This window comes from Oncorhynchus mykiss, chromosome 22, assembly GCF_057628025.1.
Source record: "Oncorhynchus mykiss isolate SJ-2025 chromosome 22, ASM5762802v1, whole genome shotgun sequence".
NCBI lineage: Eukaryota > Metazoa > Chordata > Actinopteri > Salmoniformes > Salmonidae > Oncorhynchus > Oncorhynchus mykiss.
In genome coordinates, this window is record NC_143043.1 from 52,111,923 (window position 1) to 52,139,449 (window position 27,527).

At 46.7% G+C, this 27,527-nt stretch overlaps 1 protein-coding gene across 1 annotated transcript; it reads left to right on the forward strand.

The window, feature by feature from the left end:
- Nucleotides 1–14,041: 14,041 nt before the first annotated feature.
- Nucleotides 14,042–26,661, forward strand: serpine3 (serpin peptidase inhibitor, clade E (nexin, plasminogen activator inhibitor type 1), member 3). The gene is made up of 7 exons (XM_036959426.2): nucleotides 14,042–14,302; nucleotides 19,346–20,000; nucleotides 22,926–23,393; nucleotides 23,730–23,928; nucleotides 25,023–25,123; nucleotides 25,378–25,548; nucleotides 26,100–26,661. The coding sequence occupies exons 2-7, from the start codon at nucleotides 19,733–19,735 to the stop codon at nucleotides 26,150–26,152; spliced, it is 1,260 nt and encodes a 419-aa protein (XP_036815321.2). The 5' UTR covers nucleotides 14,042–14,302; nucleotides 19,346–19,732; the 3' UTR covers nucleotides 26,153–26,661.
- The last annotated feature ends 866 nt before the right edge of the window (nucleotides 26,662–27,527 follow it).

A 27,527-nucleotide genomic window follows, 5' to 3' on the forward strand; every position in this document is an offset into this window, starting at 1 on the left:
GCTGGTTATGGCACATTACACATTACTACAGCATCCCAGACACCCTTGAGACACACTCTAATTTGAATACCGCCCCAACAGATTCATAGATGACGCAATCTCAATTGCAAGCAACACTGCCCTCGCCCACCTAGATAAGAGGAATACCTATGTGAGAATGCTGTTCATCGACTACAGCTCAGCGTTCAACACCATAGTCTCCTCCAAGCTAAGGACCCTGAGACTGAACACCTCCCTCTGCAACTGGATCCGGGTCTTCCTGACAGGCTAACCCCAGGTGGTAAGGGTAGGCAATGTCACCTCCACCACGCTGACCCTCAACACAAGGCCCCACGACTGTGTGGTTACACACGATTACAACATCAAGTTTGCTGACGACACGGCGGTGGTAGGGCCTGATCACCGGGACGATGAGGCAGCCTATAGGGAGGAGGTCAGAGACCTGGTGGTAGGGCCTGATCACCGGGACGATGAGGCAGCCTATAGGGAGGAGGACAGAGACCTGGTGGTAGGGCCTGATCACCGGGACGATGAGACAGCCTATAGGGAGGAGGACAGAGACCTGGTGGTAGGGCCTGATCACCGGGACGATGAGGCAGCCTATAGGGAGGAGGACAGAGACCTGGTGGTAGGGCCTGATCACTGGGACGATGAGAGAGCCTATAGGGAGGAGGACAGAGACCTGGTGGTAGGGCCTGATCACCGGGACGATGAGGCAGCCTATAGGGAGGAAGTCAGAGACCAAGGAGCTGTCCTGTTAGCTGACAGAGTGGGTTTCACACAGCTGAGTACTACAGCAACCTTCCCCTGTAACCAGCTACATCCTCTTGCCCTGAGCTACAGTACATAGGATGCATACCAAATGGTTCCCTATTTCCTATATAGTGCACTACTTTTGACCAGAGCTCTATGGGCCTTGTTTAAAGTAGTGCACTATAAAGGGAATAGGGAGCCAATGAGCTGATCGTGGACTACAGGAAATGTATTGGTCCACCAAATAACAGTCGTGAAGATGGCGTGATGACAGTGCCTCTACCCCTTCAGAAGGTTGAAAAGCGTTGGCATCAAATCCTCAAAAATCTCATTCCAAAAATCATGGGCATTAATATGGAGTTGGTCCCCCCTTTGCTGCTATAACAGCCTCCACTCTTCTGGGAAGGCTTTCCACTAGATGTTGGAACATTGCTGCGGGGGACTTTCTTCCATTCAGCCACAAGAGCATTAGTGAGGTCGGACACGGATGTTGGTCGATTAGGACTGGCTCACAGTCGGCCTTCCAATTCATCCCAAAGGTTTTCAGTGGGGTTGAGGTCAGGGTTCTGTGCAGGCCAGTCAAGTTCTTCAGGGTGCAAACCAGTCACTAATCTTGACATACCATTTCAGTATTATCTTTGCTTTGTGCACTGGGGCATTCTCATGCTGAAACAAGAAAAGGCCTTTCCCAATCAGTTGCCATACAGTTGGAAGCACAGAATTGTCTAGAATGTCATTGTATGCTGTAGCATTAAGATAACACTTCACTAGAACTAAGGGGCCCGAACCATGAAAAACAGCCCCAGACCATTATGAAAAACAGCCCCAAAACATTATTCCTCCTCCACCAAACTTTACAGTTGGCAATATGCATTGGGGCAGGTAGCGTTCTCCTGGCATCCGCCAAACCCATTTTCATCCGTCAGACTGCCAGATGGTGAAGCGTAATTCATCACTTCAGAGAACGTGTTTCCACTGCTCCAGAGTCCAATGACGGCGAGCTTCACACCACTCCAGTCGATACTTGGCATTGCACATGGGGATCTTAGGCTTGTGTGTGGCTGCTCGGCCATGGAAACTCATTTCATGAAGCTCACGAGGAACAGTTGTTGTGCTGACATTGCTTCCAGAGGCAGTTTGGAACTCTGTAGTGAGTGTTGCAACCGAGGACAGACAATTTGTGTGTGCTACACGTTTCAGCCTACCACTTTGCAGCTGAGCCGTTGTTGCTCCTAGACGTTTCCACTTCTCAATAACAGCACTTACAGTTGACCAGGGCAGAAATTTGACAAACTGACTTGTTGGAAAGATGGACTCCTATGACGGTGCCACGTTGAACGTCACTGAACTCTTCAGTAAAGCCATTTGACTGCCTATATTTGTCTATGGAGAATGCTTGGCTGTGTGCTAAATGTTATGTCATCTATGGGGTTTGGGTGGAATAGCCAAATCCACTCATTTGAAGGGCTGTCCACATACTTTTGTATATATAGTTTAGCTATTCTGTATCCGGTCAAAAATCTATTACACAGACTTATCTAGATGTGGGATGCCCTCTTACCTCACTGGCCTTTGTCCCTTTCTGTGTCAGGGCGGGATGCATCCCCCCTCTCTCAGTGCCAGCGCCTCTGGTCTCTAATCTCGCCGGCGTGCCTGGCACATCACTACGGCGACACCGGCTCACAGCGCTGCCTCACTCCGGGCCCACCGCGCACCGCTCCACCATGCAGCTAATCCGACCCAAAAGGCCCCCTGAAGCCCTGGAAATAAGCCCCAGGAGGTGAGGCACGGTGAGTTGCTCACCTCTCCACCGTCTGGGTTTTGTCTTCACGCTGTGTATATGATGTACGCTTTGTGTGTAGCTTTTGTGTTTTGTCTTTGGTTTGTTTTTATGTAAAGTGTGTTATTTTGAAACGTTGTAGATTCATGTTCATTGCAATGGCCAAAGCACATAGCAGGTAACCTAGTGGTTAGAGTGTAGAGGAGGCAGGTAACCTAGTGGTTAGAGTGTAGAGGCGGCAGGTAACCTAGTGGTTAGAGTGTAGAGGAGGCAGGTAACCTAGTGGTTAGAGTGTAGAGGAGGCAGGTAACCTAGTGGTTAGAGTGTAGAGGCGGCAGGTAACCTAGTGGTTAGAGTGTAGAGGAGGCAGGTAACCTAGTGGTTAGAGTGTAGAGGCGGCAGGTAACCTAGTGGTTAGAGTGTAGAAGTGGCAGGTAACCTAGTGGTTAGAGTGTAGAGGAGGCAGGTAACCTAGTGGTTAGAGTGTAGAGGCGGCAGGTAACCTAGTGGTTAGAGTGTAGAGGAGGCAGGTAACCTAGTGGTTAGAGTGTAGAGAAGGCAGGTAGCCTAGTGGTTAGAGTGTAGGGGCGGCAGGTAACCTAGTGGTTAGAGTGTAGGGGCGGCAGGTAACCTAGTGGTTAGAGTGTAGAGGCGGCAGGTAACCTAGTGGTTAGAGTGTAGAGGAGGCAGGTAGCCTAGTGGTTAGAGTGTAGGGGCGGCAGGTAACCTAGTGGTTAGAGTGTAGAGGAGGCAGGTAGCCTAGTGGTTAGAGTGTAGAGGAGGCAGGTAACCTAGTGGTTAGAGTGTAGAGGAGGCAGGTAGCCTAGTGGTTAGAGTGTAGAGGAGGCAGGTAACCTAGTGGTTAGAGTGTAGAGGAGGCAGGTAACCTAGTGGTTAGAGTGTAGAGGAGGCAGGTAGCCTAGTGGTTAGAGTGTAGGGGCGGCAGGTAACCTAGTGGTTAGAGTGTAGAGGCGGCAGGTAACCTAGTGGTTAGAGTGTAGAGGCGGCAGGTAACCTAGTGGTTAGAGTGTAGAGGAGGCAGGTAACCTAGTGGTTAGAGTGTAGGGGCGGCAGGTAACCTAGTGGTTAGAGTGTAGGGGCAGCAGGTAACCTAGTGGTTAGAGTGTAGAGGAGGCAGGTAACCTAGTGGTTAGAGTGTAGAGGAGGCAGGTAACCTAGTGGTTAGAGTGTAGAGGCGGCAGGTAACCTAGTGGTTAGAGTGTAGGGAGGCGGCAGGTAACCTAGTGGTTAGAGTGTAGGGGTGGCAGGTAACCTAGTGGTTAGAGTGTAGAGGAGGCAGGTAACCTAGTGGTTAGAGTGTAGAGGCGGCAGGTAGCCTAGTGGTTAGAGTGTAGGGGCGGCAGGTAACCTAGTGGTTAGAGTGTAGAGGAGGCAGGTAACCTAGTAGTTAGAGTGTAGGGGCGGCAGGTAACCTAGTGGTTACAGTGTAGAGGCGGCAGGTAACCTAGTGGTTAGAGTGTAGAGGCGGTAGGTAGCCTAGTGGTTAGAGTGTAGAGGAGGCAGGTAACCTAGTAGTTAGAGTGTAGGGGCGGCAGGTAACCTAGTGGTTACAGTGTAGAGGCGGCAGGTAACCTAGTGGTTAGAGTGTAGAGGCGGTAGGTAGCCTAGTGGTTAGAGTGTAGAGGAGGCAGGTAACCTAGTGGTTAGAGTGTAGAGGAGGCAGGTAAACCTAGTGGTTAGAGTGTAGAGGGGGCAGGTAACCTAGTGGTTAGAGTGTAGAGGTGGCAGGTAACCTAGTGGTTAGAGTGTAGAGGAGGCAGGTAACCTAGGTAACCTAGTGGTTAGAGTGTAGGGGCGGCAGGTAACCTAGTGGTGGGAGTGTAGAGGCGGCAGGTAACCTAGTGGTTAGAGTGTAGAGGTGGAAGGTAACCTAGTAGTTAGAGTGTAGGGAGGCAGGTAACCTAGTGGTTAGAGTGTAGGGAGGCGGCAGGTAACCTAGTGGTTAGAGTGTAGGGGTGGCAGTTAACCTAGTGGTTAGAGTGTAGAGGAGGCAGGTAACCTAGTGGTTAGAGTGTAGAGGAGGCAGGTAACCTAGTGGTTAGAGTGTAGGGGCGGCAGGTAACCTAGTGGTTAGAGTGTAGAGGCGGCAGGTAACCTAGTGGTTAGAGTGTAGAGGCGGTAGGTAGCCTAGTGGTTAGAGTGTAGAGGAGGCAGGTAACCTAGTGGTTAGAGTGTAGAGGAGGCAGGTAAACCTAGTGGTTAGAGTGTAGAGGAGGCAGGTAACCTAGTGGTTAGAGTGTAGAGGTGGCAGGTAACCTAGTGGTTAGAGTGTAGAGGAGGCAGGTAACCTAGGTAACCTAGTGGTTAGAGTGTAGGGGCGGCAGGTAACCTAGTGGTTAGAGTGTAGAGGCGGCAGGTAACCTAGTGGTTAGAGTGTAGAGGTGGAAGGTAACCTAGTTGTTAGAGTGTAGGGAGGCAGGTAACCTAGTGGTTAGAGTGTAGAGGCGGCAGGTAACCTAGTGGTTAGAGTGTAGGGGTGGCAGTTAACCTAGTGGTTAGAGTGTAGAGGCGGCAGGTAACCTAGTGGTTAGAGTGTAGGGGTGGCAGGTAACCTAGTGGTTAGAGTGTAGAGGAGGCAGGTAACCTAGTGGTTAGAGTGTAGAAGCGGCAGGTGACCTAGTGGTTAGAGTGTAGAGGAGGCAGGTAACCTAGTGGTTTGAGTGTAGAGGTGGCAGGTAACCTAGTGGTTAGAGTGTAGAGGCGGTAGGTAACCCAGTGGTTAGAGTGTAGAGGCGGCAGGTAACCAAGTGGTTAGAGTGTAGAGGCGGTAGGTAACCCAGTGGTTAGAGTGTAGAGGAGGCAGGTAATCTAGTGGTTAGAGTGTAGGGGTGGCAGTTAACCTAGTGGTTAGAGTGTAGAGGCGGCAGGTAACCTAGTGGTTAGAGTGTAGAGGAGGCAGGTAGCCTAGTGGTTAGAGTGTAGGGGCGGCAGGTAACCTAGTGGTTAGAGTGTAGAGGAGGCAGGTAGCCTAGTGGTTAGAGTGTAGAGGAGGCAGGTAACCTAGTGGTTAGAGTGTAGAGGAGGCAGGTAGCCTAGTGGTTAGAGTGTAGAGGAGGCAGGTAACCTAGTGGTTAGAGTGTAGAGGAGGCAGGTAACCTAGTGGTTAGAGTGTAGAGGAGGCAGGTAGCCTAGTGGTTAGAGTGTAGGGGCGGCAGGTAACCTAGTGGTTAGAGTGTAGAGAAGGCAGGTAACCTAGTGGTTAGAGTGTAGAGGCGGCAGGTAACCTAGTGGTTAGAGTGTAGAGGAGGCAGGTAACCTAGTGGTTAGAGTGTAGGGGCGGCAGGTAACCTAGTGGTTAGAGTGTAGAGGAGGCAGGTAACCTAGTGGTTAGAGTGTAGAGGAGGCAGGTAACCTAGTGGTTAGAGTGTAGAGGAGGCAGGTAGCCTAGTGGTTAGAGTGTAGAGGAGGCAGGTAACCTAGTGGTTAGAGTGTAGAGGAGGCAGGTAGCCTAGTGGTTAGAGTGTAGAGGAGGCAGGTAACCTAGTGGTTAGAGTGTAGAGGAGGCAGGTAACCTAGTGGTTAGAGTGTAGAGGAGGCAGGTAGCCTAGTGGTTAGAGTGTAGGGGCGGCAGGTAACCTAGTGGTTAGAGTGTAGAGGTGGCAGGTAACCTAGTGGTTAGAGTGTAGAGGCGGCAGGTAACCTAGTGGTTAGAGTGTAGAGGAGGCAGGTAACCTAGTGGTTAGAGTGTAGGGGCGGCAGGTAACCTAGTGGTTAGAGTGTAGGGGCAGCAGGTAACCTAGTGGTTAGAGTGTAGAGGAGGCAGGTAACCTAGTGGTTAGAGTGTAGAGGAGGCAGGTAACCTAGTGGTTAGAGTGTAGAGGCGGCAGGTAGCCTAGTGGTTAGAGTGTAGGGGTGGCAGGTAACCTAGTGGTTAGAGTGTAGAGGAGGCAGGTAACCTAGTGGTTAGAGTGTAGAGGCGGCAGGTAACCTAGTGGTTAGAGTGTAGGGAGGCGGCAGGTAACCTAGTGGTTAGAGTGTAGGGGTGGCAGGTAACCTAGTGGTTAGAGTGTAGAGGAGGCAGGTAACCTAGTGGTTAGAGTGTAGAGGCGGCAGGTAGCCTAGTGGTTAGAGTGTAGGGGCGGCAGGTAACCTAGTGGTTAGAGTGTAGAGGAGGCAGGTAACCTAGTAGTTAGAGTGTAGGGGCGGCAGGTAACCTAGTGGTTACAGTGTAGAGGCGGCAGGTAACCTAGTGGTTAGAGTGTAGAGGCGGTAGGTAGCCTAGTGGTTAGAGTGTAGAGGAGGCAGGTAACCTAGTGGTTAGAGTGTAGAGGAGGCAGGTAAACCTAGTGGTTAGAGTGTAGAGGGGGCAGGTAACCTAGTGGTTAGAGTGTAGAGGTGGCAGGTAACCTAGTGGTTAGAGTGTAGAGGAGGCAGGTAACCTAGGTAACCTAGTGGTTAGAGTGTAGGGGCGGCAGGTAACCTAGTGGTGGGAGTGTAGAGGCGGCAGGTAACCTAGTGGTTAGAGTGTAGAGGTGGAAGGTAACCTAGTAGTTAGAGTGTAGGGAGGCAGGTAACCTAGTGGTTAGAGTGTAGGGAGGCGGCAGGTAACCTAGTGGTTAGAGTGTAGGGGTGGCAGTTAACCTAGTGGTTAGAGTGTAGAGGAGGCAGGTAACCTAGTGGTTAGAGTGTAGAGGAGGCAGGTAACCTAGTGGTTAGAGTGTAGGGGCGGCAGGTAACCTAGTGGTTAGAGTGTAGAGGCGGTAGGTAGCCTAGTGGTTAGAGTGTAGGGGAGGCAGGTAACCTAGTGGTTAGAGTGTAGGGGTGGCAGGCAGCCTAGTGGTTAGAGTGTAGAGGTGGCAGGTAGCCTAGTGGTTAGAGTGTAGAGGCGGCAGGTAACCTAGTGGTTAGAGTGTAGAGGCGGTAGGTAGCCTAGTGGTTAGAGTGTAGAGGAGGCAGGTAACCTAGTGGTTAGAGTGTAGAGGAGGCAGGTAAACCTAGTGGTTAGAGTGTAGAGGAGGCAGGTAACCTAGTGGTTAGAGTGTAGAGGTGGCAGGTAACCTAGTGGTTAGAGTGTAGAGGAGGCAGGTAACCTAGGTAACCTAGTGGTTAGAGTGTAGGGGCGGCAGGTAACCTAGTGGTTAGAGTGTAGAGGCGGCAGGTAACCTAGTGGTTAGAGTGTAGAGGTGGAAGGTAACCTAGTTGTTAGAGTGTAGGGAGGCAGGTAACCTAGTGGTTAGAGTGTAGAGGCGGCAGGTAACCTAGTGGTTAGAGTGTAGGGGTGGCAGTTAACCTAGTGGTTAGAGTGTAGAGGCGGCAGGTAACCTAGTGGTTAGAGTGTAGGGGTGGCAGGTAACCTAGTGGTTAGAGTGTAGAGGAGGCAGGTAACCTAGTGGTTAGAGTGTAGAAGCGGCAGGTGACCTAGTGGTTAGAGTGTAGAGGAGGCAGGTAACCTAGTGGTTTGAGTGTAGAGGTGGCAGGTAACCTAGTGGTTAGAGTGTAGAGGCGGTAGGTAACCCAGTGGTTAGAGTGTAGAGGCGGCAGGTAACCTAGTGGTTAGAGTGTAGAGGTGGTAGGTTAACCCAGTGGTTAGAGTGTAGAGGCGTCAGGTAATCTAGTGGTTAGAGTGTAGGGGTGGCAGTTAACCTAGTGGTTAGAGTGTAGAGGCGGCAGGTAACCTAGTGGTTAGAGTGTAGAGGCGGCAGGTAACCTAGTGGTTAGAGTGTAGAGGCGGCAGGTAACCTAGTGGTTAGAGTGTTGGGCCAGTAACTGAATGGTTGCTGGATTAAAAAATGTGTCCCTCTGCCGCTGAGCAAGGCAGTTAACCCATTGTTCGCTGGGCGCTGAAGACATAGATGTTGATTATTCCAGCCCCCAGCACCTCTCTGATTGATAGGTTGGGTTAAATGCAGAAGACACACTTCAGTTGAATGCCTTCAGTTGTACAACTGACTAGGTATTCCCCCCCCCCCCCCCCAAAGGTAGCCCATGACTGTTGAATGCATTCAGTTGTACAACTGACTAGGTATCCCCCCCCCCCCCCCCAAAGGTAGCCCATGACTGTTGAATGCATTCAGTTGTACAACTGACTAGGTATCCCCCCCCCCCCCCAAAGGTAGCCCATGACTGTTGAATGCATTCAGTTGTACAACTGACTAGGTACCCCCCCCCCCCCCCCCCCCAGGTAGCCCATGACTGTTGAATGCACTCAGTTGTACAACTGACTAGGTACCCCCCCCCCCCCCCCCCCCCCCCAGGTAGCCCATGACTGTTGAATGCACTCAGTTGTACAACTGACTAGGTACCCCCCCCCCCCCCCCCCCCAGGTAGCCCATGACTGTTGAATGCACTCAGTTGTACAACTGACTAGGTACCCCCCCCCCCAGGTAGCCCATGACTGTTGAATGCATTCAGTTGTACAACTGACTAGGTATCCCCCCCCCCCCCAGGTAGCCCATGACTGTTGAATGCATTCAGCCATAGATGTGTTGCTGTTACTATTCTCTCTGTCTGTCTTACCTCACAGGGAATTACAAATGAATCATTTTACCAGATGTCCTTTCTGGAGAACCACTCAGGAAGAGAGAGAGGAACACAGGCATGAAAAACCAAGGAGAGGAAATCACGTGTAGTCTTGTGGTTTCTCGCTGGTGGGAACCATCCTTCTCCTCTTCCTCTTTTCTCCTCCTCCTCCTCCTCTTCCACCTCCTCTTTCCCAGTCGCCCATTGGCTCAATGAGGCTAGAGGCAGGGGTGGGTGGAGGGGTGGTCAGAGGGTGGTGGGCGGAAGTCTGAATGGAGACCGTGGGGACTGACCCCGCTAGTAGGGATTAAATTACTCAAACCTCATTCCTAAAAACACACACACACACACACACACACATAACCAAGGGTCTTAGAGTAGAGAGTGAGGTGAAAGGTTACCGGCTGTACCCTCACTCTGTTGTCGTGTGGACTGTTACTACCCACCTAACAACAAAACGTTCCCACAACTTTAGAAAATCGTTCCCTTAAGAGTCTCATTTGGTCATTAACTAACGGGTTTACATGGGATTGTTCCCGTGATGTGCAAGGAATATTCTCAAGAGACCATTCCCTTAATGTCAAACATAACTTCCCTAGAACTTGGTTGCCATGTTCTCAGACCCTAAGATGTTTCACGTTCTAGATATGTTTCATGGGAACGTTACAAGAACGTTCATGTGTCCAGTTTTCTGTGGTTTTAGGAGAATATTCCATCAACGTCCCACCAAACATACACAGGATTTTAGGAAGGAAACCCTTTATCTACTTCCCCAGAGTCAGTTGAACTCGTGGATACTATTTCTTATGAGGAGGACGGTGGCACCTTAATTGGGGGAGGACAGGCTCGTGGTAAAGACTGGATCGGAATCAGTGGAATGGTATCAAATACATCAAACACGTGGTTTCCATGATTTCTATGGTTTCCATGGTTTCTCTTTGTTTGGTGACATTTCATTTGCTCCTTTCCTGCCATTATTATGAGCCGTTCTCCCCTCAGCAACCACCACTGATGTATCTTGTGTCCAGTATGAAGGAAGTTAGAGGTAGTTTCGCGAGACAATGCTAACTATTGCGTTAGCGCAATGACTAGCAAGAACAATTATGTGTCCATTATGTGTCCATTATGTGTTCCTGTTGCCGAGCCAAATCAAGGCACCTCATTGGTCAACCACTGATCCATTCACAGCTCTTTTGTCTGTTGGCAAGATTACTCACACAGTGCTTTTTGAAAAAAATAGAGTTTTCAACTTACAACTTAAACATGATAACATTGTGGAAGTTCAATTAAAACAGTCACTAGTATTCAACATGTCCTCACCAAGATTCACATCTTCCAGCTAGAGCGACCATGTTCATGTCAGGTATCAGTTCATCAGATTCATGACTGGGCTTTTGTTTACTTAATTCAGCGATGTAAAGGGTTTTCTGTATAGTTTTTATAATGTTGATGGAGCATGTTTTAACCTGTTTTAATGATACTCCTGAATCACCAGGATCAATAAAAGTGTGTCTTGAGTGTACTTTTAACAGAGCTGAGACTTACTTCAAAGTGCTGTAAATAATATGGTATATTAACCCACAAAGCTCTGGGTCCCAAGGGATCCTGTTGCAATTTGTCTGTTGCTGTTTTTCTCCCACATTAAAACTTGGATATGAAACTCTGTGTTGTGTATTGTTTTGGTATAACTGCATCATAATTGCTAAGATGATGAAACGTGAGAATGGACAGAAAATGCTACTGTTAATATACACAATGTCCGATTGTCTGAGAATTTGACAACCATAACCTGGGTATGTTATTAGAAGAAGTATGGAGTGTAACTATGGCCTGCTAGTTGGCATGGTCCTGTATGGAGTGTTACTATGGCCTGCTAGTTGACATGGTCCTGTATGGAGAGTTACTATGGCCTGCTAGTTGACATGGTCCTGTATGGAGAGTTACTATGGCCTGCTAGTTGATATGGTCCTGTATGGAGAGTTACTATGGCCTGCTAGTTGATATGGTCCTGTATGGAGTGTTACTATGGCCTGCTAGTTGGCAGGGTCCTGTATGGAGAGTTACTATGGCCTGCTAGTTGATATGGTCCTGACCTGGCAGTGATCTGGGGGTCGCCAGGGTTTAGAATGGCAGCTCACCAACTACACAGAGCCGAGGCCAGGGCCAGAGGGCAGCAGACCAGGGACTGAACACAGAGAAAGAGAGAGAGAGAGACCACCTTTTGCCTTGTCTGTCTGTCTCTCTCTCTCTGTCTCTCTCTCTCTATCTCTCTCTCTCTGTCTCTCTGTCTCTTACTCTGTATTTTATTGTCCGCAGCTTATGCCTGCCCATACCAAAACCCACTGCCACCATGGGGCGCTCTGTTCACAATCTTGACATCAGCAAACCGCTCGCCCACACAACGCCATGCACGTTGTCTGGGGTTGTGAGGCCGGTCCGACGTACTGCCAAATTCAATAAAACTACGTTATGGTGGAACATTTTTGAGAAAGATTCAATTCTCTGGCAACAGCTTTGGTGGACATTCTTGCATTCAGCATGTCAATTGCATACTCCCTCAAAACTTGAGACATCTGTGGCATTATGTTATGTGACAAAACTGCACATTTTAGAGTGGTGTTTTATTATCTTGAGCACAAGGTGCATCTGTGTAATGATCATGCTGTTTAATCAGCTTATTGATATGCCACACCTGTCAGGTGGATGGATTATCTTGGCAAAAAAGAAATGCTCACTAACAGAGATGCAAACAAATTTGTGGGTCTGTTAGGGTTGCTAGGGTCTGTTAGGGTTGCTAGGGTCTGTTAGGGTTGCTAGGGTCTGTTAGGGTAGCTAGGGTCTGTTAGGGTAGCTAGGGTCTGTTAGGGTAGCTAGGGTCTGTTAGGGTTGCAATGATCTGTTAGGGTTGCTATGGTCTGTTAGGGTCTGTTAGGGTTGCTAGGGTCTGTTAGGGTTGCTAGGGTCTGTTAGGGTTGCTAGGATCTGTTAGGGTTGCAAGGATCTGTTAGGGTTGCTATGGTCTGTTAGGGTTGCTATGGTCTGTTAGGGTTGCTAGGAACTGTTAGGGTTGCAAGGATCTGTTAGTGTAGCTAGGGTCTGTTAGGGTAGCTAGGGTCTGTTAGGGTTGCTAGGCGCTGTTAGGGTTGCTAGGCACTGTTAGGGTTGCAAAGGTCTGTTAGGGTTGCTAGGGTCTGTTAGGGTTGCTAGGGTCTGTTAGGGTTGCGAGGGTCTGTTAGGGTAGCTAGGAACCCGAACTGTAAAGATGATGGACAAAATATGTGTCCGAACAGGACTCAGTCACAAATAATCATTCATTACCAGATAACTTACAGTCGTGGCCAAAAATAATGGTGATTCTCATTTACTTTCAAATTGAACTCACCTGTGATGAGTTGAAGATGCCTGCTGTATAAAAAAATCACTCATTTGAATAGAGAAAATGACTCATTCTCCTGTTTTGTGTCACTGTGTGTACCGCAATGAGCATAGACAAAATAAAGAAAACTAGAGGATTATCTGAGGAGGTCAGACACAAGATTATAGTCAAGCATGGACAATCTCAAGGCTACAAGTCCATCTCCAGAGACCTTGGTGTTCCTGTTTCCACCGTACCTAATGTTATCAAGACGTTGAAGGCCCCATGCCGCTGTAGCCAACCTCACTGGACGTGGCCGCAAGAGAGAACACTTGATGGAAGATTACAGCGAAGGATTGTTCGAATAGGGGAGAAAGCACCTCGGTCAACTGCCACACAGATTCAAGCTGACCTTCAGACAAACAAAGGTACGACAGGTTCAACTCGTACCATCCGCCGCCAACTCAATGATAGGGGGTTATATGGTAGGAGACCCAGGAGGACCCCACTGCCGAGAAAAATACATTAAAAAAAAGCCTGACTGCAATTCTCCAAAAGACACCTGAACATGACAAAAATCTCTTCTGGGAGAATGTCCTGTGGACAGAATGAGACCAAATTATAAATATTATTTTTTTATAAAGTACACCGTCTCTATGTTTACAGAAAACAAAATGAAGCTTTCAAATAAAAGAAGACCTTCCCTACAGTCTAACATGGATGGGGTTCAGTGATGTTTTGAGGTTGCTTTGCTGCCTCTGGCTCTGAGTGCCTTGAACGTGTGCATGGCATCATGACATCAGGTGAATACCAAGGGTATTTTGGAGCGCCATGTCGGACCCTGTGTCAGAAAGCTGGGTCACCGTCGAAGGTCAAGGGGTCTTCCATCAGGACAATGACCTCAAACACATTTCAAAAAGGCACCCAGGAACAGTTCAAGACAAAACGATGGATTGTTCTGAAGTGGCCAGCAATGAGTCCAGATCTAAATCTCATTTAAAACTTGTGGAGAGATCTGAAAACAGCAGTTAGAAGAAGGCACCTTTCTAATCTGGAGGAACTGGAGCAGTTTGACCAAGAGGAGTGGGTCCAAACTGCCAGTACAGAGGTGCAGGAAGCTCATCGTTGGCTACAGGAAGCGCTTGATTGCAGTTATTTAGACCAAAGGCTGTGCTACCAAATTTGAAGTCTAAGGTCTCAATAATTTTGTCAGTGGCATTTCTGTTTATTTACTGATTTAAATGGATATATTAAGTTCTGAATCGAAAACAAAGGTTCTGTAATATTAACAGTGAAATAACGAAATGTGGAGACCAAATACTTTGTTCAATTTCAACTTATTTTGATGGAAAATTGTGAGTTACTTGAAAAAAAGTGCAAGGTTGCCAATATTTTTGTCCACGACTGTAATGATACATTCCATAGCGTCATTCCTAATGCAGTACTGGGATGGTCAGTGTGTTGTTATCCTCTTTTTAGGGATGCCATTTGATCACCACAACAAATAATTAGGGGACCGACTGTCTTCAATGAACAGTGTGTGTGTGTATGTCTTTTTTCTCAGTTTGTGTTGGGATTTGCCCGTCGGTGACATGCCTCCCCTGCGCCTGGCTCCTTCTAGTGCCGGTTCGGGGAAGTGGGAATTCTAGCCGAGTGGTACGGACATCGCCGACAGAGACCGCAAACACCGAGCACTCCCTTTAAACACGGTCTTATGACTGAGAACCCGCTCACCACTCAAGCAGCTGGCTACGCAAGGCGCAGACACAACAAACACCGGGACATGAACGGTGAGAGGGGGACATACGCGCACACAAGCTCTCCAGTGACAGTGATAGAGGACTTTAGTGGACACCAGATCCTTGGAGATAACTGTCAGGAATTGGGACAGATAGGCGACATAATTGTAACCTTCCTATGTACCTGACTTACAGGTAAGTTTCTGGCACGTGCATGTGCCTTGTTTAATATGGCCAAGCGCAGTTATGACAGACTTACAACTGTGACGAGTTTTAACTTTAAATTATTGCCGATCATTTAAGTTCCCTATCTGTTGGCTTATATGGTTTCCATTAGCTTTGGCTCTTTAAAATACAGTACCAGTCAAAAGTTCTACATTGTATAATAATAGTAAAGACATTACAACTATTAAATAACACATATGGAATCATGTAGTAACCAAAAAAAGTGTTCAACAAATCAACCTATACGTTATATTTGAGATTCTTCAAAGTGGCCACCTTTTTTGCCTTGATGACAGCTTTGCACACTCTTGACATTCTCTCAACCTGCTTCATGAGGTAGTCACCTGGAATGCATTTCAATTAACAGGTGTACCTTCTTAAAAGTTAATTTGTGGAATTTATTTCCTTCTTAATGCATTTGAGTCAATCAGTTGTGTTGTGACAAGGTAGGGGGTATACAGAAGATAGCCCTATTAGATAGCCTGTCTACTGGGTAAGGAACATTTGCTTATAGTATATCAGTCATGATCATTATAGGCATAGGCTACATGTATTTGCAACCTGGAATCAGGGGAAAGACTTAACATATATAGTAAATGTAAATATGGGACACTCCAAAGACTTGTTACGTTTCGTATGGTATGTATTCATTTGTGGATGTCCATCATCAATTTCGTATGATATGTTGTGAATTATAATTTGTTTTGGCTAACTTTAGCTACGTGGCTAATGCTAACGTTAGCAAGGTGGCTAACGCTAACGTTAGCAAGGTGGCTAACATTATCTAGGCTAGTGGTTAAGGTTGGATTAACCTCTCTAGGGTACGCCCATCTGGCCAACATCCAGTGAGATTGCAGGGCGCCAAATTCAATTACAGAAATGCTCATTATAAAAATTCAAAAAACAAAACATATTTTACATAGGTTTAAAGATTAACTTCTTGTTAAACCAACCACAGTGTCATATTAATAAAATGCTTTTCGGTGAAAGCATACCTAGTTAGTGCGTTTTCATCCGTAATCCACAGGCTCAAACGCAGTCAAAACAATCAGATAAAAAAATCCAAATTGTATCCGTAAAGTTCATAGAAACACGTCAAACAATGTTTATATTCAATCCTCAGGTTGTTTTTAAGCCTAAATTATCTATAATATTTCAACCGGACAATAACGGCGTCAATATAAAAGGTAAACACGCACATGCGCATGAAAAAGCTCTGCGACACGGTAGGGTCCACTCGTTCAGACTGGTCTTACTCCCTCATTTATAAGAACTATTTCTAAAGACTGTTGACATCTAATGGAAGGCATAGGAACTGCAAATGGAGTCCTAAGTCAATGGATACTGTAATGGCATTGAATAGAAAACTACTTCCTGAATGGATTTTTCTCAGGTTTTCACCTGCTAAATCATTTCTGTTATACTCACAGACACTATTTTAACAGTTTTGGAAACTTTAGAGTGTTTCCTATCCAAATCTACCAGTTGTATACATATCATATATTCTGGGCCCGAGTAGCAGGCCGTTTCATTTGGGAATGCTTTTCATCCGAAATGCTGCCCCCTACCCTAAAGAGGTTAAGGATAGGGGAAAGGGTTAGCTAACATGCTAAGTAGATGCAAAGTAGATGAAAAAGTGGTAAGTAGTTGAAAATATGAAAATCAGCTAAAATGCTAAAGCTGTCAGTGTTATAAGCCTACCAATCCACCATGGCCAGGCACCCTTCTTTTGTTTTGGTCTTAAAGGGATACTTCAAGATTTTGTCAACGAAGCCGTTTATCTACTTCCCCAGAGTCAGATGAAATCATGAATACAATTTTTATGTCTCTGCATGTAGTTTGAAGGAAGTTGCTAACTAATGTTAGCGTAATTGCTAACTAGCGATAGCACAATGACTGGCAGTCTACAGTAACTGTTAGCATCCCAAACTATCCCTTTAAGTAACCTTCTGTCTTATGTAACCATACCAAACATAACATATCATAGCTATATAATTTTAGTGTCACAGATTCACATTTACTATGCTACTCTACGCTATGCTAGTCTCTGGTGTTTGTGGATTCAAGTTATCAAACACAACAGTGTTGTTCACTGACAACGATGAGACAGCCTATAGGGAGGAGGTCAGAGACCTGGCCGTGTGGTGCCAGGACAACAACCTCTCCCTCAAAATGATCAAGACAAAGGAGATGATTGTTAACTACAGGAAAAGGTGGACGGAGCACGTAGTGGAGCAGGTTGAGAGCTTCAAGTTCCTTGGTGTCCACATCACCAACAAACTATCATGGTCCAAACACACCAAGACAGTCGTGAAGAGGGTACGACAAAGCATATTCCCCATCAGGAGACTGAAAATATTTGGCATCGGCCCTCAGATCCTCAAAAGGTTCTACAGCTGTACCATCGAGAGGATCCTGACTGGTTGCATCACTGCCTGGTACGGCAACTGCACGGCATCTGACCGCAAGTATCCATTGACTGCTCGCCCTCCGACCGTATGTCCATATGGCCCAGTACATCACTGGGGCCAAGCTTCCTGCCATCCAGGACCTCTATACCAGGCTGTATCAGAGGAAGGCCCAAATTATTGTCAAAGACTCCAGCCAACCTAGTCATAGACTGTTCTTTCTGCTACCGCATGGCAAGTCTAGGTCCAAAAGGCTTCTTAACAGCTTCTACCCCCAAGCCATAAGATTCCTAAACAGCTAATCAAAGGGCTTCCCAGACCTCTCTTTTACGCTGCTGCTACTCTCTGTTTATTATCTACGCATAGCCACTTTAACTCTACCTACATGTACATGTTACCTAAATTACCTCCACTAACCGGTGCCCCCGCACATTGACTCAGTACCGGCACCCCCCTCTATATAGCCTCCACATTGACTCAGTACCGGCACCCCCCTGTATATAGCCTCCACATTGACTCAGTACCGGTACCCCCTGTATATAGCCTCCACATTGACTCAGTACCGGCACCCCCCTGTATATAGCCTCCACATTGACTCAGTACCGGTACCCCATGTATATAGCCTCCACATTGACTCTGTGCCGGTTCCCCTGTGTATAGCCTCCACATTGACTCAGTACCTGTACTCCCTGTATGTATGTTAAACACTTGTATCTTTCATCAATGTTTATGATAAGTATTTCTGTAATTTGATGTGGCTCTCTGCATTTTCCCCGGATGTTTGATTGAGACAATGACTACTGTACATAACGCGCCAATTTCAACTGAAGTTTTTGGACATAAAGATTAACTTTATCGAACAAAACACACATTTATTGTGTAACATGAAGTCCTGCGAGTGCCATCTGATGAAGATCATCAAAAGTTAGTGATGAATTTAATCGCTATTTCTGACTTTTGTGAGCTCTCTCCTTTGCTGGAAAATGTCTGTATAGTTTTCTGTGACTAGACGCTGACCTAACATAATCGCATGGTGTGCTTTCTCCGTAAAGCCCTTTTTGAAATCGGACACTGTGGTTGGATTTAAAAAGAGGTTTATCTTTTAAAATGGTGTATAATACTTGTATGTCTGCCTGCAATTTCACTGGCTGTTGTCGAGGTGGGATGCAGACCTGGTACCACCAGCGGTGGCATATATACTCAAATTCGGGGTTGAATCTCCTCCTTCTCTCTAAATAATCTCTGTTGCCAGGCAGGAAATGAAGTGACGCAGGCAATAAACTGTTCGTTCTCCCTTAACGTGACCTGACCTGACCTCAGCCCCCTTTCCTCACTAATCCACAACTCCCCACCCTTATCAGCCAAGATGTGGTCGTCTCTCCTTCACTCAGTACATTCCAAGCTTAATTGCCTCCACCATATGCATTCCTCCTACAGATAACCATTAACTTCTGGTGTAGACCCTAGACTATGGCACCCCTCATATCTCTATGACAACTAATGATTAATAATATTTAAAGTTTAGAAATCCGAACCCATCAATGCTAATCAGCCTGCAAGGAGCTTTACCTATGAAACAGCCTACAAGGCAGAATCCAGACTTATCAGCCTTTGAGTCTGCTGTTGAATCTGATCAGCCTGTCAAAAATAGAGCTCACTCACTTTGTAATTGTAAATAGTATTGATAAAACACAAAGTGTTCCTTACAATTACATACATATCAGTTGTGCAAGCTAACAACCAGTGTAGATAACAAGCTAGCTAGCTAGTTATCTAGCTAACAAGACTACCTAGCTAACTAGCTAGCTAGTTCGCTGTGGTCTTGGGGACGGGGCCTGTCAGGTATTGTTCATGGCTTATATACCCCATAGTTAGCTCTACAGCTCAAGGGATATTTAGCTTGCTAACGTTCTAACTTATAAACTGATAATGATTTCCAAACACAAATGAAAGCATGATGTCAGCACTAAATATACCATCCCTTGGTGTAGCAATCAATAAAAACGTATAGGCTGGTCCACCGTGGGGCGCTGATCCACCGCGGGCTCTGATCCACCGTGGGGCGCCGGTCCACCGCGGGCTCTGATCCACCGTGGGGCGCCGGTCCACCGTGGGGCGCCGGTCCACCGTGGGGCGCCGGTTCACCGTGGGGCGCCGGTCCACCGTGGGCTCTGATCCACAGTGGGCTCTGATCCACCGTGGGCTCTGATCCACCGTGGGCTCTGATCCACCATGGGCTCTACCGCCTTAGTCATACAGTCAATCTAACATCAATACATCCACTCCTATTTATACAGTTTATCTCGTGATCTCGTTGTGATCTCAACATAACAAGGGAAGCATTTTTTTTAATTCATACGTCCTCTCTGGATTTCCATACGTAACTAAGTATGGTGTTACAATGAAAAGTTATCCCACCAAGAACTATTCATGAATGTATCTAAGGCAACACTTGATATCATCAGGGATCACAAGTCATTGACTTTGTCAAGTTTTATATATTTTTTTTAACAGCCAAATAAAATCAATATATGTAGTGACACGGAAAAGGAAAAATATGCCTATAAAGACGGTATAACATGACCTACCCTCCTTGTCTTTGCAGTGACTCCATCTCTCTGGACCCCATCTCTGTTGGCCCCATCTCTCTGGACCCCATCTCTGTGGACCCCATCTCTGTGGACCCCATCGCTGTGGACCCCATCTCTGTGGACCCCATCTCTGTGGACCCCATCTCTGTGGACCCCATCGCTGTGGACCCCATCTCTGTGAACCCCATCTCTCTGGACCCCATCTCTGTGGACCCCATCGCTGTGGACCCCATCTCTGTGGACCCCATCTCTGTGGACCCCATCTCTCTGGACCCCATCTCTGTGGACCCCATCTCTGTGGACCCCATCGCTGCGGACCCCATCGCTGTGGACCCCATCGCTGTGGACCCCATCTGCCATCAACATCTACATTTGTCCTTTGACCATTCACTTCCAAGGTCATGTGTCGCCTGTCGATGACCTCGCTGTTTGTCTACTTCTGGTTGGTGGAGAGGGGTCAGTGTGACGCCTTCAGCCTTCAAGACACCATGGGAGAGCTGCACACAGAGTTCGCCGTCAACCTTTACCAAACGCTCACCAAGACAGAGAACAACTCCAACTTGATAGTGTCGCCGGCGAGCGTCTCGCTGTCCTTGGGTCTACTGCAGCTGGGCGCCCGCGGCAACACGCTGGCGCAACTGGTGGCCGCACTGGGATATGACATCAACGGTAAGAAATCCCGCCCACCAAGCAGAGCCCCATGGGCTAAAAGGTGAAAGGGCGGTGGCTGAGCACTTTAACTAGCATCTTTAACTAGCATCTTTAACTAGCATCTTTACCAGTGTGGGTTTATTTTGCTCTCCATTACGGTTTGTTTAAATCAGTCACCTGAGAATACCATTCCCTTAAACTGGTGCCGGGCTGCACCGCTGGTACAATTGGCATGGGGGTCCTGTCGGCTGGTAGAGTCTGGAGACTTAATACCTGCCTCTGCTTTGTAATCAGATTATTCAGAGGGTAATACCGAGACACTGGGGTCGAAAGGTCACGGTGTTACACAGAAGTCACTAAACCAGTGAAGTTTAAAAGGTAATGTAGAGAAGGGCGTACTTCAGGTAGAGAGAGAAGGATGATATTTTATTGATTTATCAGCATACTTGATTGATAAAAAAAGGTGAAAGGTGCCAAAGTGAAGAAAAGGTTTCGACTCTAAGCCACGGGTGGCTGTGTATGTGGTATGGACCTGGGCTCGATGTCACATGCGTTTCTCAAAACACGGCATAGATTTAACCGTAATTAGAGAATGTGTCAATATTATTGTAATTTTGTAACCTATGTCTGCAAATATTGAGGCTTTGATTCTTTGGCACGTTGTTGTGCACATCTTGTTACACATCCTGAAATATTGTAGGCAAAAATCACAGACGGTAGCCAACAATTAGCAAAATAGAACTCAATCGAGCACTCACTTTACATTTTATTTTAATATGATTCAAATAAACTCAGCAAAAGAAAAGAAACGTCCTCTCACTGTCAACTGCGTTTATTTTCAGCAAACTTAACATGTGTACATTTTTGTATGAACATAACAAGATTCAACAACTGAGACATAAACTGAACAAGTTCCACAGACATGTGACTAACAGAAATTGAATAATGTGTCCCTGAACAAAAGGGGAGGAAAAATCAAAAGTAACAGTCAGTATCTGGTGTGGCCACCAGCTGCATTAAGTACTGCAGTGCATCTCCTCCCCATGGACTGCACCAGATTTGCCAGTTCTTGCTGTGAGATGTTACCCTCCACTTCCAAAAATCATACAATGTGATTTTCTGGATTTTTTTTTTCTCATCTTGTCTGTCATAGTTGAAGTGTACCTATGATGAAAATTACAGGCCTCTCTCGTCTTTTTAAGTGGGAGAACTTGCACAATTGGTGGCTGACTAAATACTTTTTTGCCCAACTGTACATACAGTACATACACACGTTATATTTATACATACATACATATATGCACTTGCCGTTGCAGAGCCGGATTAAATGGGTTGGCCAGATCCTGGTGTCTTCTTCACTCTTGTTTTGGGAATACATCGTTTCCTCATCACATTCTTGCACACACAAGGTTTCCATTTGGGTCGTCATTATCTGGACAAGTTGCAAAATCGTATCTAGTGTCAGCTTACCCTAGCCCTTAACCATTAGTGGGGAATACTTATCTTCTTCAAATCTGATTTTACCTCTAACCATAGCACACTGCTAACCCTAACTACACTGCTAACCTTATGCCTAACCCTAACCACACTGCTAACCATAACCACACTGCTAACCCTAACCACACTGCTAACCTTATGCCTAACCCTAACCACACTGCTAACTCTAACCACACTCTAACCTTATACCTAATCCTAACCACACTGCTAACCTTATGCCTAACCCTAACCACACTGCTAACCTTATGCCTAACCCTAACTACACTGCTAACCTTATGCCTAACCCTAACCACACTGCTAACCTTATGCCTAACCCTAACCACACTGCTAACCTTATGCCTAACCCTAACCACACTGCTAACCTTATGCCTAACCCTAACCACACTGCTAACCTTATGCCTAACCCTAACCACACTGCTAACCTTATGCCTAACCCTAACCACACTGCTAACTCTAACCACACTCTAACCTTATACCTAATCCTAACCACACTGCTAACCTTATGCCTAACCCTAACTACACTGCTAACCTTATGCCTAACCCTAACCACACTGCTAACCTTATGCCTAACCCTAACCACACTGCTAACCTTATGCCTAACCCTAACCACACTGCTAACCTTATGCCTAACCCAAACCACACTGCTAACCTTATGCCTAACCCTAACCACACTGCTAACTCTAACCACACTCTAACCTTATACCTAATCCTAACCACACTGCTAACCTTATGCCTAACCCTAACTACACTGCTAACCTTACGCCTAACCCTAACCACACTGCTAACCTTAAGCCTAACCCTAACCACACTAACCTTATGCCTAACCCTAACCACACTGCTAACCTTATGCCTAACCCTAACTACACTGCTAACCATAACCACACTGCTAACCCTAACCACACTGCTAACCTTATGCCTAACCCTAACCACACTGCTAACCTTATGCCTAACCCTAACTACACTGCTAACCATACAGCCTAACCCTAACCACACTGCTAACCTTATGCCTAACCCTAACCACACTGCTAACCTTATGCCTAACCCTAACTACACTGCTAACCTTACGCCTAACCCTAACCACACTGCTAACCTTATGCCTAACCCTAACTACACTGCTAACCTTACGCCTAACCCTAACCACACTGCTAACCTTATGCCTAACCCTAACCACACTGCTAACCTTACGCCTAACCCTAACCACACTGCTAACCTTAAGCCTAACCCTAACCACACTGCTAACCTTATGCCTAACCCTAACCACACTGCTAACCTTATGCCTAACCCTAACTACACTGCTAACCTTACACCTAACCCTAACCACACTGCTAACCTTATGCCTAACCCGAACTACACTGCTAACCTTAAGCCTAACCCTAACCTAAAATGAAAAACAAAAAGCTAATTTAGTGGGAACCAAGCCACTGATTCCATTTCCGGTCTCTCCAGATATGCAGGTGCAGGACTTCCTGTTGCGGTCGCAGGGGGATGTGGGTAACTCCAGTCACGGGGTGCGGCTCCGGCAGGCCTGCGTCCTATTCGTCCAGAGCGGCGTCCAGCTACTTCCTGTTTTTACCCAGCATGCAGCAGCCTTGGGCAACAGCAGTCTGGTGCGAGCCAACTTCAGCCAGCCCAACCACAGCCGAAGCCAGCTGCAACAGTGGGGACGTAACCACGGCACCGGTGAGCCGCTCCAGTCCGGTGGCAGCGGGGAGCTGTTTGGGTCTGGCGAGGCCCAGGAAGAGACCTCGTTGTGGGGCCAGCGGCTGCAGATGGCCCTGGTCAACACTGTAAACTTCCGGGGCGTGTGGCAGAAACAGTTCCTCTTCACTGACACCCAGAACCTTCCCTTCACCCTGTCGGACGGCAGCACCATCGAGGTGCCCATGATGCACCAGGCCACAGAGGTCAACTTTGGTAAGTGAGAAGAGACAACGGCAATATCTTTCTCTCTGTCTCTCCCTTTGGCTGCCGCTTACAGTCAATCCATCAAGCACCACACCGCATTTATCTTAATGGTAGAGTTGGAGTTTTGGTTCGTACTACAGTAATCTAGATCATTTGACATTGTACAATTGTAAAGTATAAGTGTTTAGTGTTTCTGCATCGCTTGGTCTTTGGGTGTTCTGGGCTGGGTATCTGTAAAACCCTGACAACTGCTAATGTTAAAAAGGGCTTCTAAAATCCATATGATTGATTATCCTGTGTCCTTATTTAAGTGGGTCCCTCTCTTTGTTTCCCTTCTATGTGTAGGTCAGTTCCGCACCTTGTCTGATCAGCGCTACACAGTTCTGGAGCTGCCGTACCTGGGCCGCTCCCTCAGTCTGCTGGTAGCTCTGCCCAGCGACAGGAAGACGCCACTGTCCTCTCTGGAATCCCAGCTAACTCCCAGCGCTGTGGCCACCTGGGACACTGGCCTCCGTAGAACCAAGATGGATGTCTTTCTCCCCAGGTAGCCTACACACATCAATATGTTTTCACTTGAAAACATTTCTTATACCAGGTTAGTATCACTGATGTAAAACATTTCCTAGCCCAAAGTGGCTTCCGTTCCCTGTATCCTAACGGACGTTTGCTAAGAGGGATACCTGGGACAGCCCAACTTCACGTCATTGAAGTTGACATTTAAAACGGTTTAGGGTTAGGTAAGGATTATAGTTTAGGGTATTTTGTATTTATTATGGATACCCATTAGCTGCTGCCTAAGCATCAGTTACTCTTCCTGGGTTCAAACAAAATTAACCATTTTAAAAACATTACAACACATTCACAGATATCACAACACACTGTGTGCCCTCAGACCCCTACTCCACCACTGCCACATGTCTACAGTATTAAATCCATGTGTATGTATAGTGAGTATGTTATCGTGTTTGTGTGTCTGTGCCAATGTTTGTGTTGCTTCACAGTCCCCGCTGTTCCATAAGGTGTTTTTTAAATCTGTTTTTTAAAATCTAATTTTACAGCTTGCATCAGTTACTTCATGTAGAATAGAGTTCCATGTAGTCATGTCTCTATGTAGTACTGTGGAATAGAGTTCCATGTAGTCATGGCTCTATGTAGTACTGTGGAATAGAGTTCCATGTAGTAATGTCTCTATGTAGTACTGTGGAATAGAGTTCCATGTAGTAATGTCTCTATGTAGTACTGTGGAATAGAGTTCCATGTAGTCATGGCTCTATGTAGTACTGTGGAATAGAGTTCCATGAAGTAATGTCTCTATGTAGTACTGTGGAATAGAGTTCCATGTAGTCATGGCTCTATGTAGTACTGTGGAATAGAGTTCCATGTAGTCATGGCTCTATGTAGTACTGTGGAATAGAGTTCCATGTAGTCATGGCTCTATGTAGTACTGTGTGTCTCCCATAGTCTGTTCTGGACTTGGGGACTGTGAAGAGACCTCTGGTGGCATGTCTTGTGGGGTATGAATGGGTGTCATCGTCATCCCAAGTATACCATAGCATTTACCATGTCCTAACCTCCATGATGACTGATCTAGCGTGGCGAAACAGGATAACGGTAGTGTAATGCACTGTCATTTAACAGGTTTAAAATGCAGAACAGGTTCAACCTGAGGTTGATTCTGCCGTCAATGGGGGTCAGTGACGCCTTCAATCCAATGGCAGCAGACTTCACTGGACTCTCAGGTACAGAACACTTAAACTGCCTTTTCCTGGTTTAATGTGAGATTAGGATTGGGGTCAAATTCCATTTAAATTTGTGTCAATTCAAGAAAGAAAGAAAGAAATTTGCTTTTCAACGAGGAACATTGTCAAAATTTGGAATTTGGTTTACTTTCTGAGTTGAGCTATAAAAGCCTGTATGAGACTCCATGTCATCCTCAGTACCCTGCAGATGACTGTCCAGTACTTACAGCATTGTGTTTGTTATCTCTCCACAGCAGAGGAAGGCCTGTATGTGTCAGATGCCTTTCATGAGGCCAGGATAGAGGTAACAGAGGACGGGACCAAAGCAGCGGCAGTAACCGCTATGGTGCTACTCAAACGATCCCGAGCTCCCGTCTTCAAAGCAGACAGACCTTTCTTCTTCCTCCTGCGACAAGTCAGCACAGGTAGGAGGCCTACCATACAAAATAATTAACAGATGGCTTACATATGCAATAAGGCCCGAGGGGGGGGGTGTGGTATATGGCCAATATACCACGGCTAAGGGCTGTTCTTATGTACGATGGCTGTATGTGGATTCAGCCATTAGGCGTGGTATATTGGCCATATACCACAAACCCCCTGAGGTGCCTTATTGCTATTATAAACTGGTTACCAACGTAATTAGAGCAGTAAAATGTATTTTTTTGTCATACCTGTGGTATACGGTCTGATATACCACGGGCTTTCAGCCAATCAGCATTCAGGACTCAAACCATCCACTAATATTCAACACAGTAAAAGAAGCATGCTATAGCTGCGTTTACACAGGCAGCCCAATTCTGATCTTTTGCCACCGATAGTATTTTTGATCAATCAGATCAGGAGCAGATCAGATTCGGGTTGCCTGTGTAAACGCAGCCTTAGTCGGAGTGTTGTACTGCCGTTACAGCATCGCCTTGTTAGTTTGGCCTTCTATTAATCGCTCCATTTATCAACCCTCTCTCCCTCTCTCCAGGATCTGTTCTATTTATGGGGCGTGTGGTGAATCCAGCTGATCAGGCACCCTAGAACCCCCTTACCTCCACTCTAGAACCCCCTTACCTCTACTCTAGAACCCCCTTAACTCCACTCTAGAACCCCCTTACCTCCACCCAAGGACCCCCTTACCTCCACCCTAGAACCCCCTTACCTCTACCCTAGAACCCCCTTACCTCTACCCTAGAACCCCCTTATCTCCACCCTAGGACCTCCACCCTAGATCCCCCTTACCTCTACCCAAGGACCCCCTTACCTCCACTCTAGAACCCCCTTACCTCCACCCTAGGACCCCCTTACCTCCACCCTAGGACCTCCACCCAAGGACCCCCTACCTCTACCCAAGGACCCCCTTACCTCCACCCTAGAACCCCCTTACCTCCACTCTAGGACCCCCACCAACATACCCTACCCCCGCTCATATTCAACCCCAACACACTACCCATATTTATTGGGGACCAGAGGTTTCCAGACATCAGGAAGAGGGACAATATTTGTTGTACATATCTGTAAATAAAATGTAAATAAATCTGTGTTTTGCACCCAAAGTGTCTTGGTCATTTACTTCTGTAGCGTAGGACTACTGGCTATTTCCTGGTTGATCCATGGTCACGGAGAGGATTCAGAAACTCTCACATCCACAAAATTAATAAAACTCATGTCAACACTAATTTCTCATAGTTGACTAGTGGAAAAATATTTCTGTTAATACAGTTGATCGTCATGCAGTTGAAGTCGGAAGTTTACATAAACCTTAGCCAAATACATTTAAACTCAGTTTTCACAATTCCTGACATTTAATCCTTGTATAAGTTCCCTGTCTTAGGTCTGTTAGGATCACCACTTTATCTTAAGAATGAAATGTCAGAATAATAGTAGAGAATTATGTATTAAAGCTTGTATTTCTTTCATCACATTCCCAGTGGGTCAGAAGTTTACAAACACTCAATTAGCATTTGGTAGCATTGGCTTTAAATTGTTTAACTTGGGTCAAACGTTTCGAGTAGCCTTCCACAAGCTTCCCACAATAAATTGGGTGAATTTTGGCCCAATCCTCCTGACAGAGCTGGTGTAACTGAGTCAGGTTTGTAGGCCTCCTTGCTCACACATGCTTTTTCAGTTCTGCCCACAAATGTTCGATATGATTGAGGTAAGGGCTTTGTGATGGCCACTCCAATACCTTAACTTTGTTTTCCTTAAGCCATTTTGCCACAACTTTAGAAATATGCCTGGGGTCATTGTCCATTTGGAAGACGCATTTGCGACCAAGCTTTAACTTCCTGACTGATGTCTTGAGATGTTGCTTCAATATATCCACATAATTCCCCCCCCCCTCATGATGCCATCTATTTTGTGAAGTGCACCAGTCCCTCCTGCAGCAACGCACCCCCACAACATGATGCTTGCC

What these genes read in the sequence shown, in the direction of transcription:
- serpine3 (XM_036959426.2), top strand. Translation starts at nt 19,733, where the DNA reads ATGTGTCGCCTGTCGATGACCTCGCTGTTTGTCTACTTCTGGTTGGTG. An exon ending in ATGGATGTCTTTCTCCCCAG is followed by an intron (nt 23,929 to 25,022) that starts GTAGCCTACACA and finishes GTCATTTAACAG; the next exon opens with GTTTAAAATGCAGAACAGGT. An exon ending in AGACTTCACTGGACTCTCAG is followed by an intron (nt 25,124 to 25,377) that starts GTACAGAACACT and finishes ATCTCTCCACAG; the next exon opens with CAGAGGAAGGCCTGTATGTG.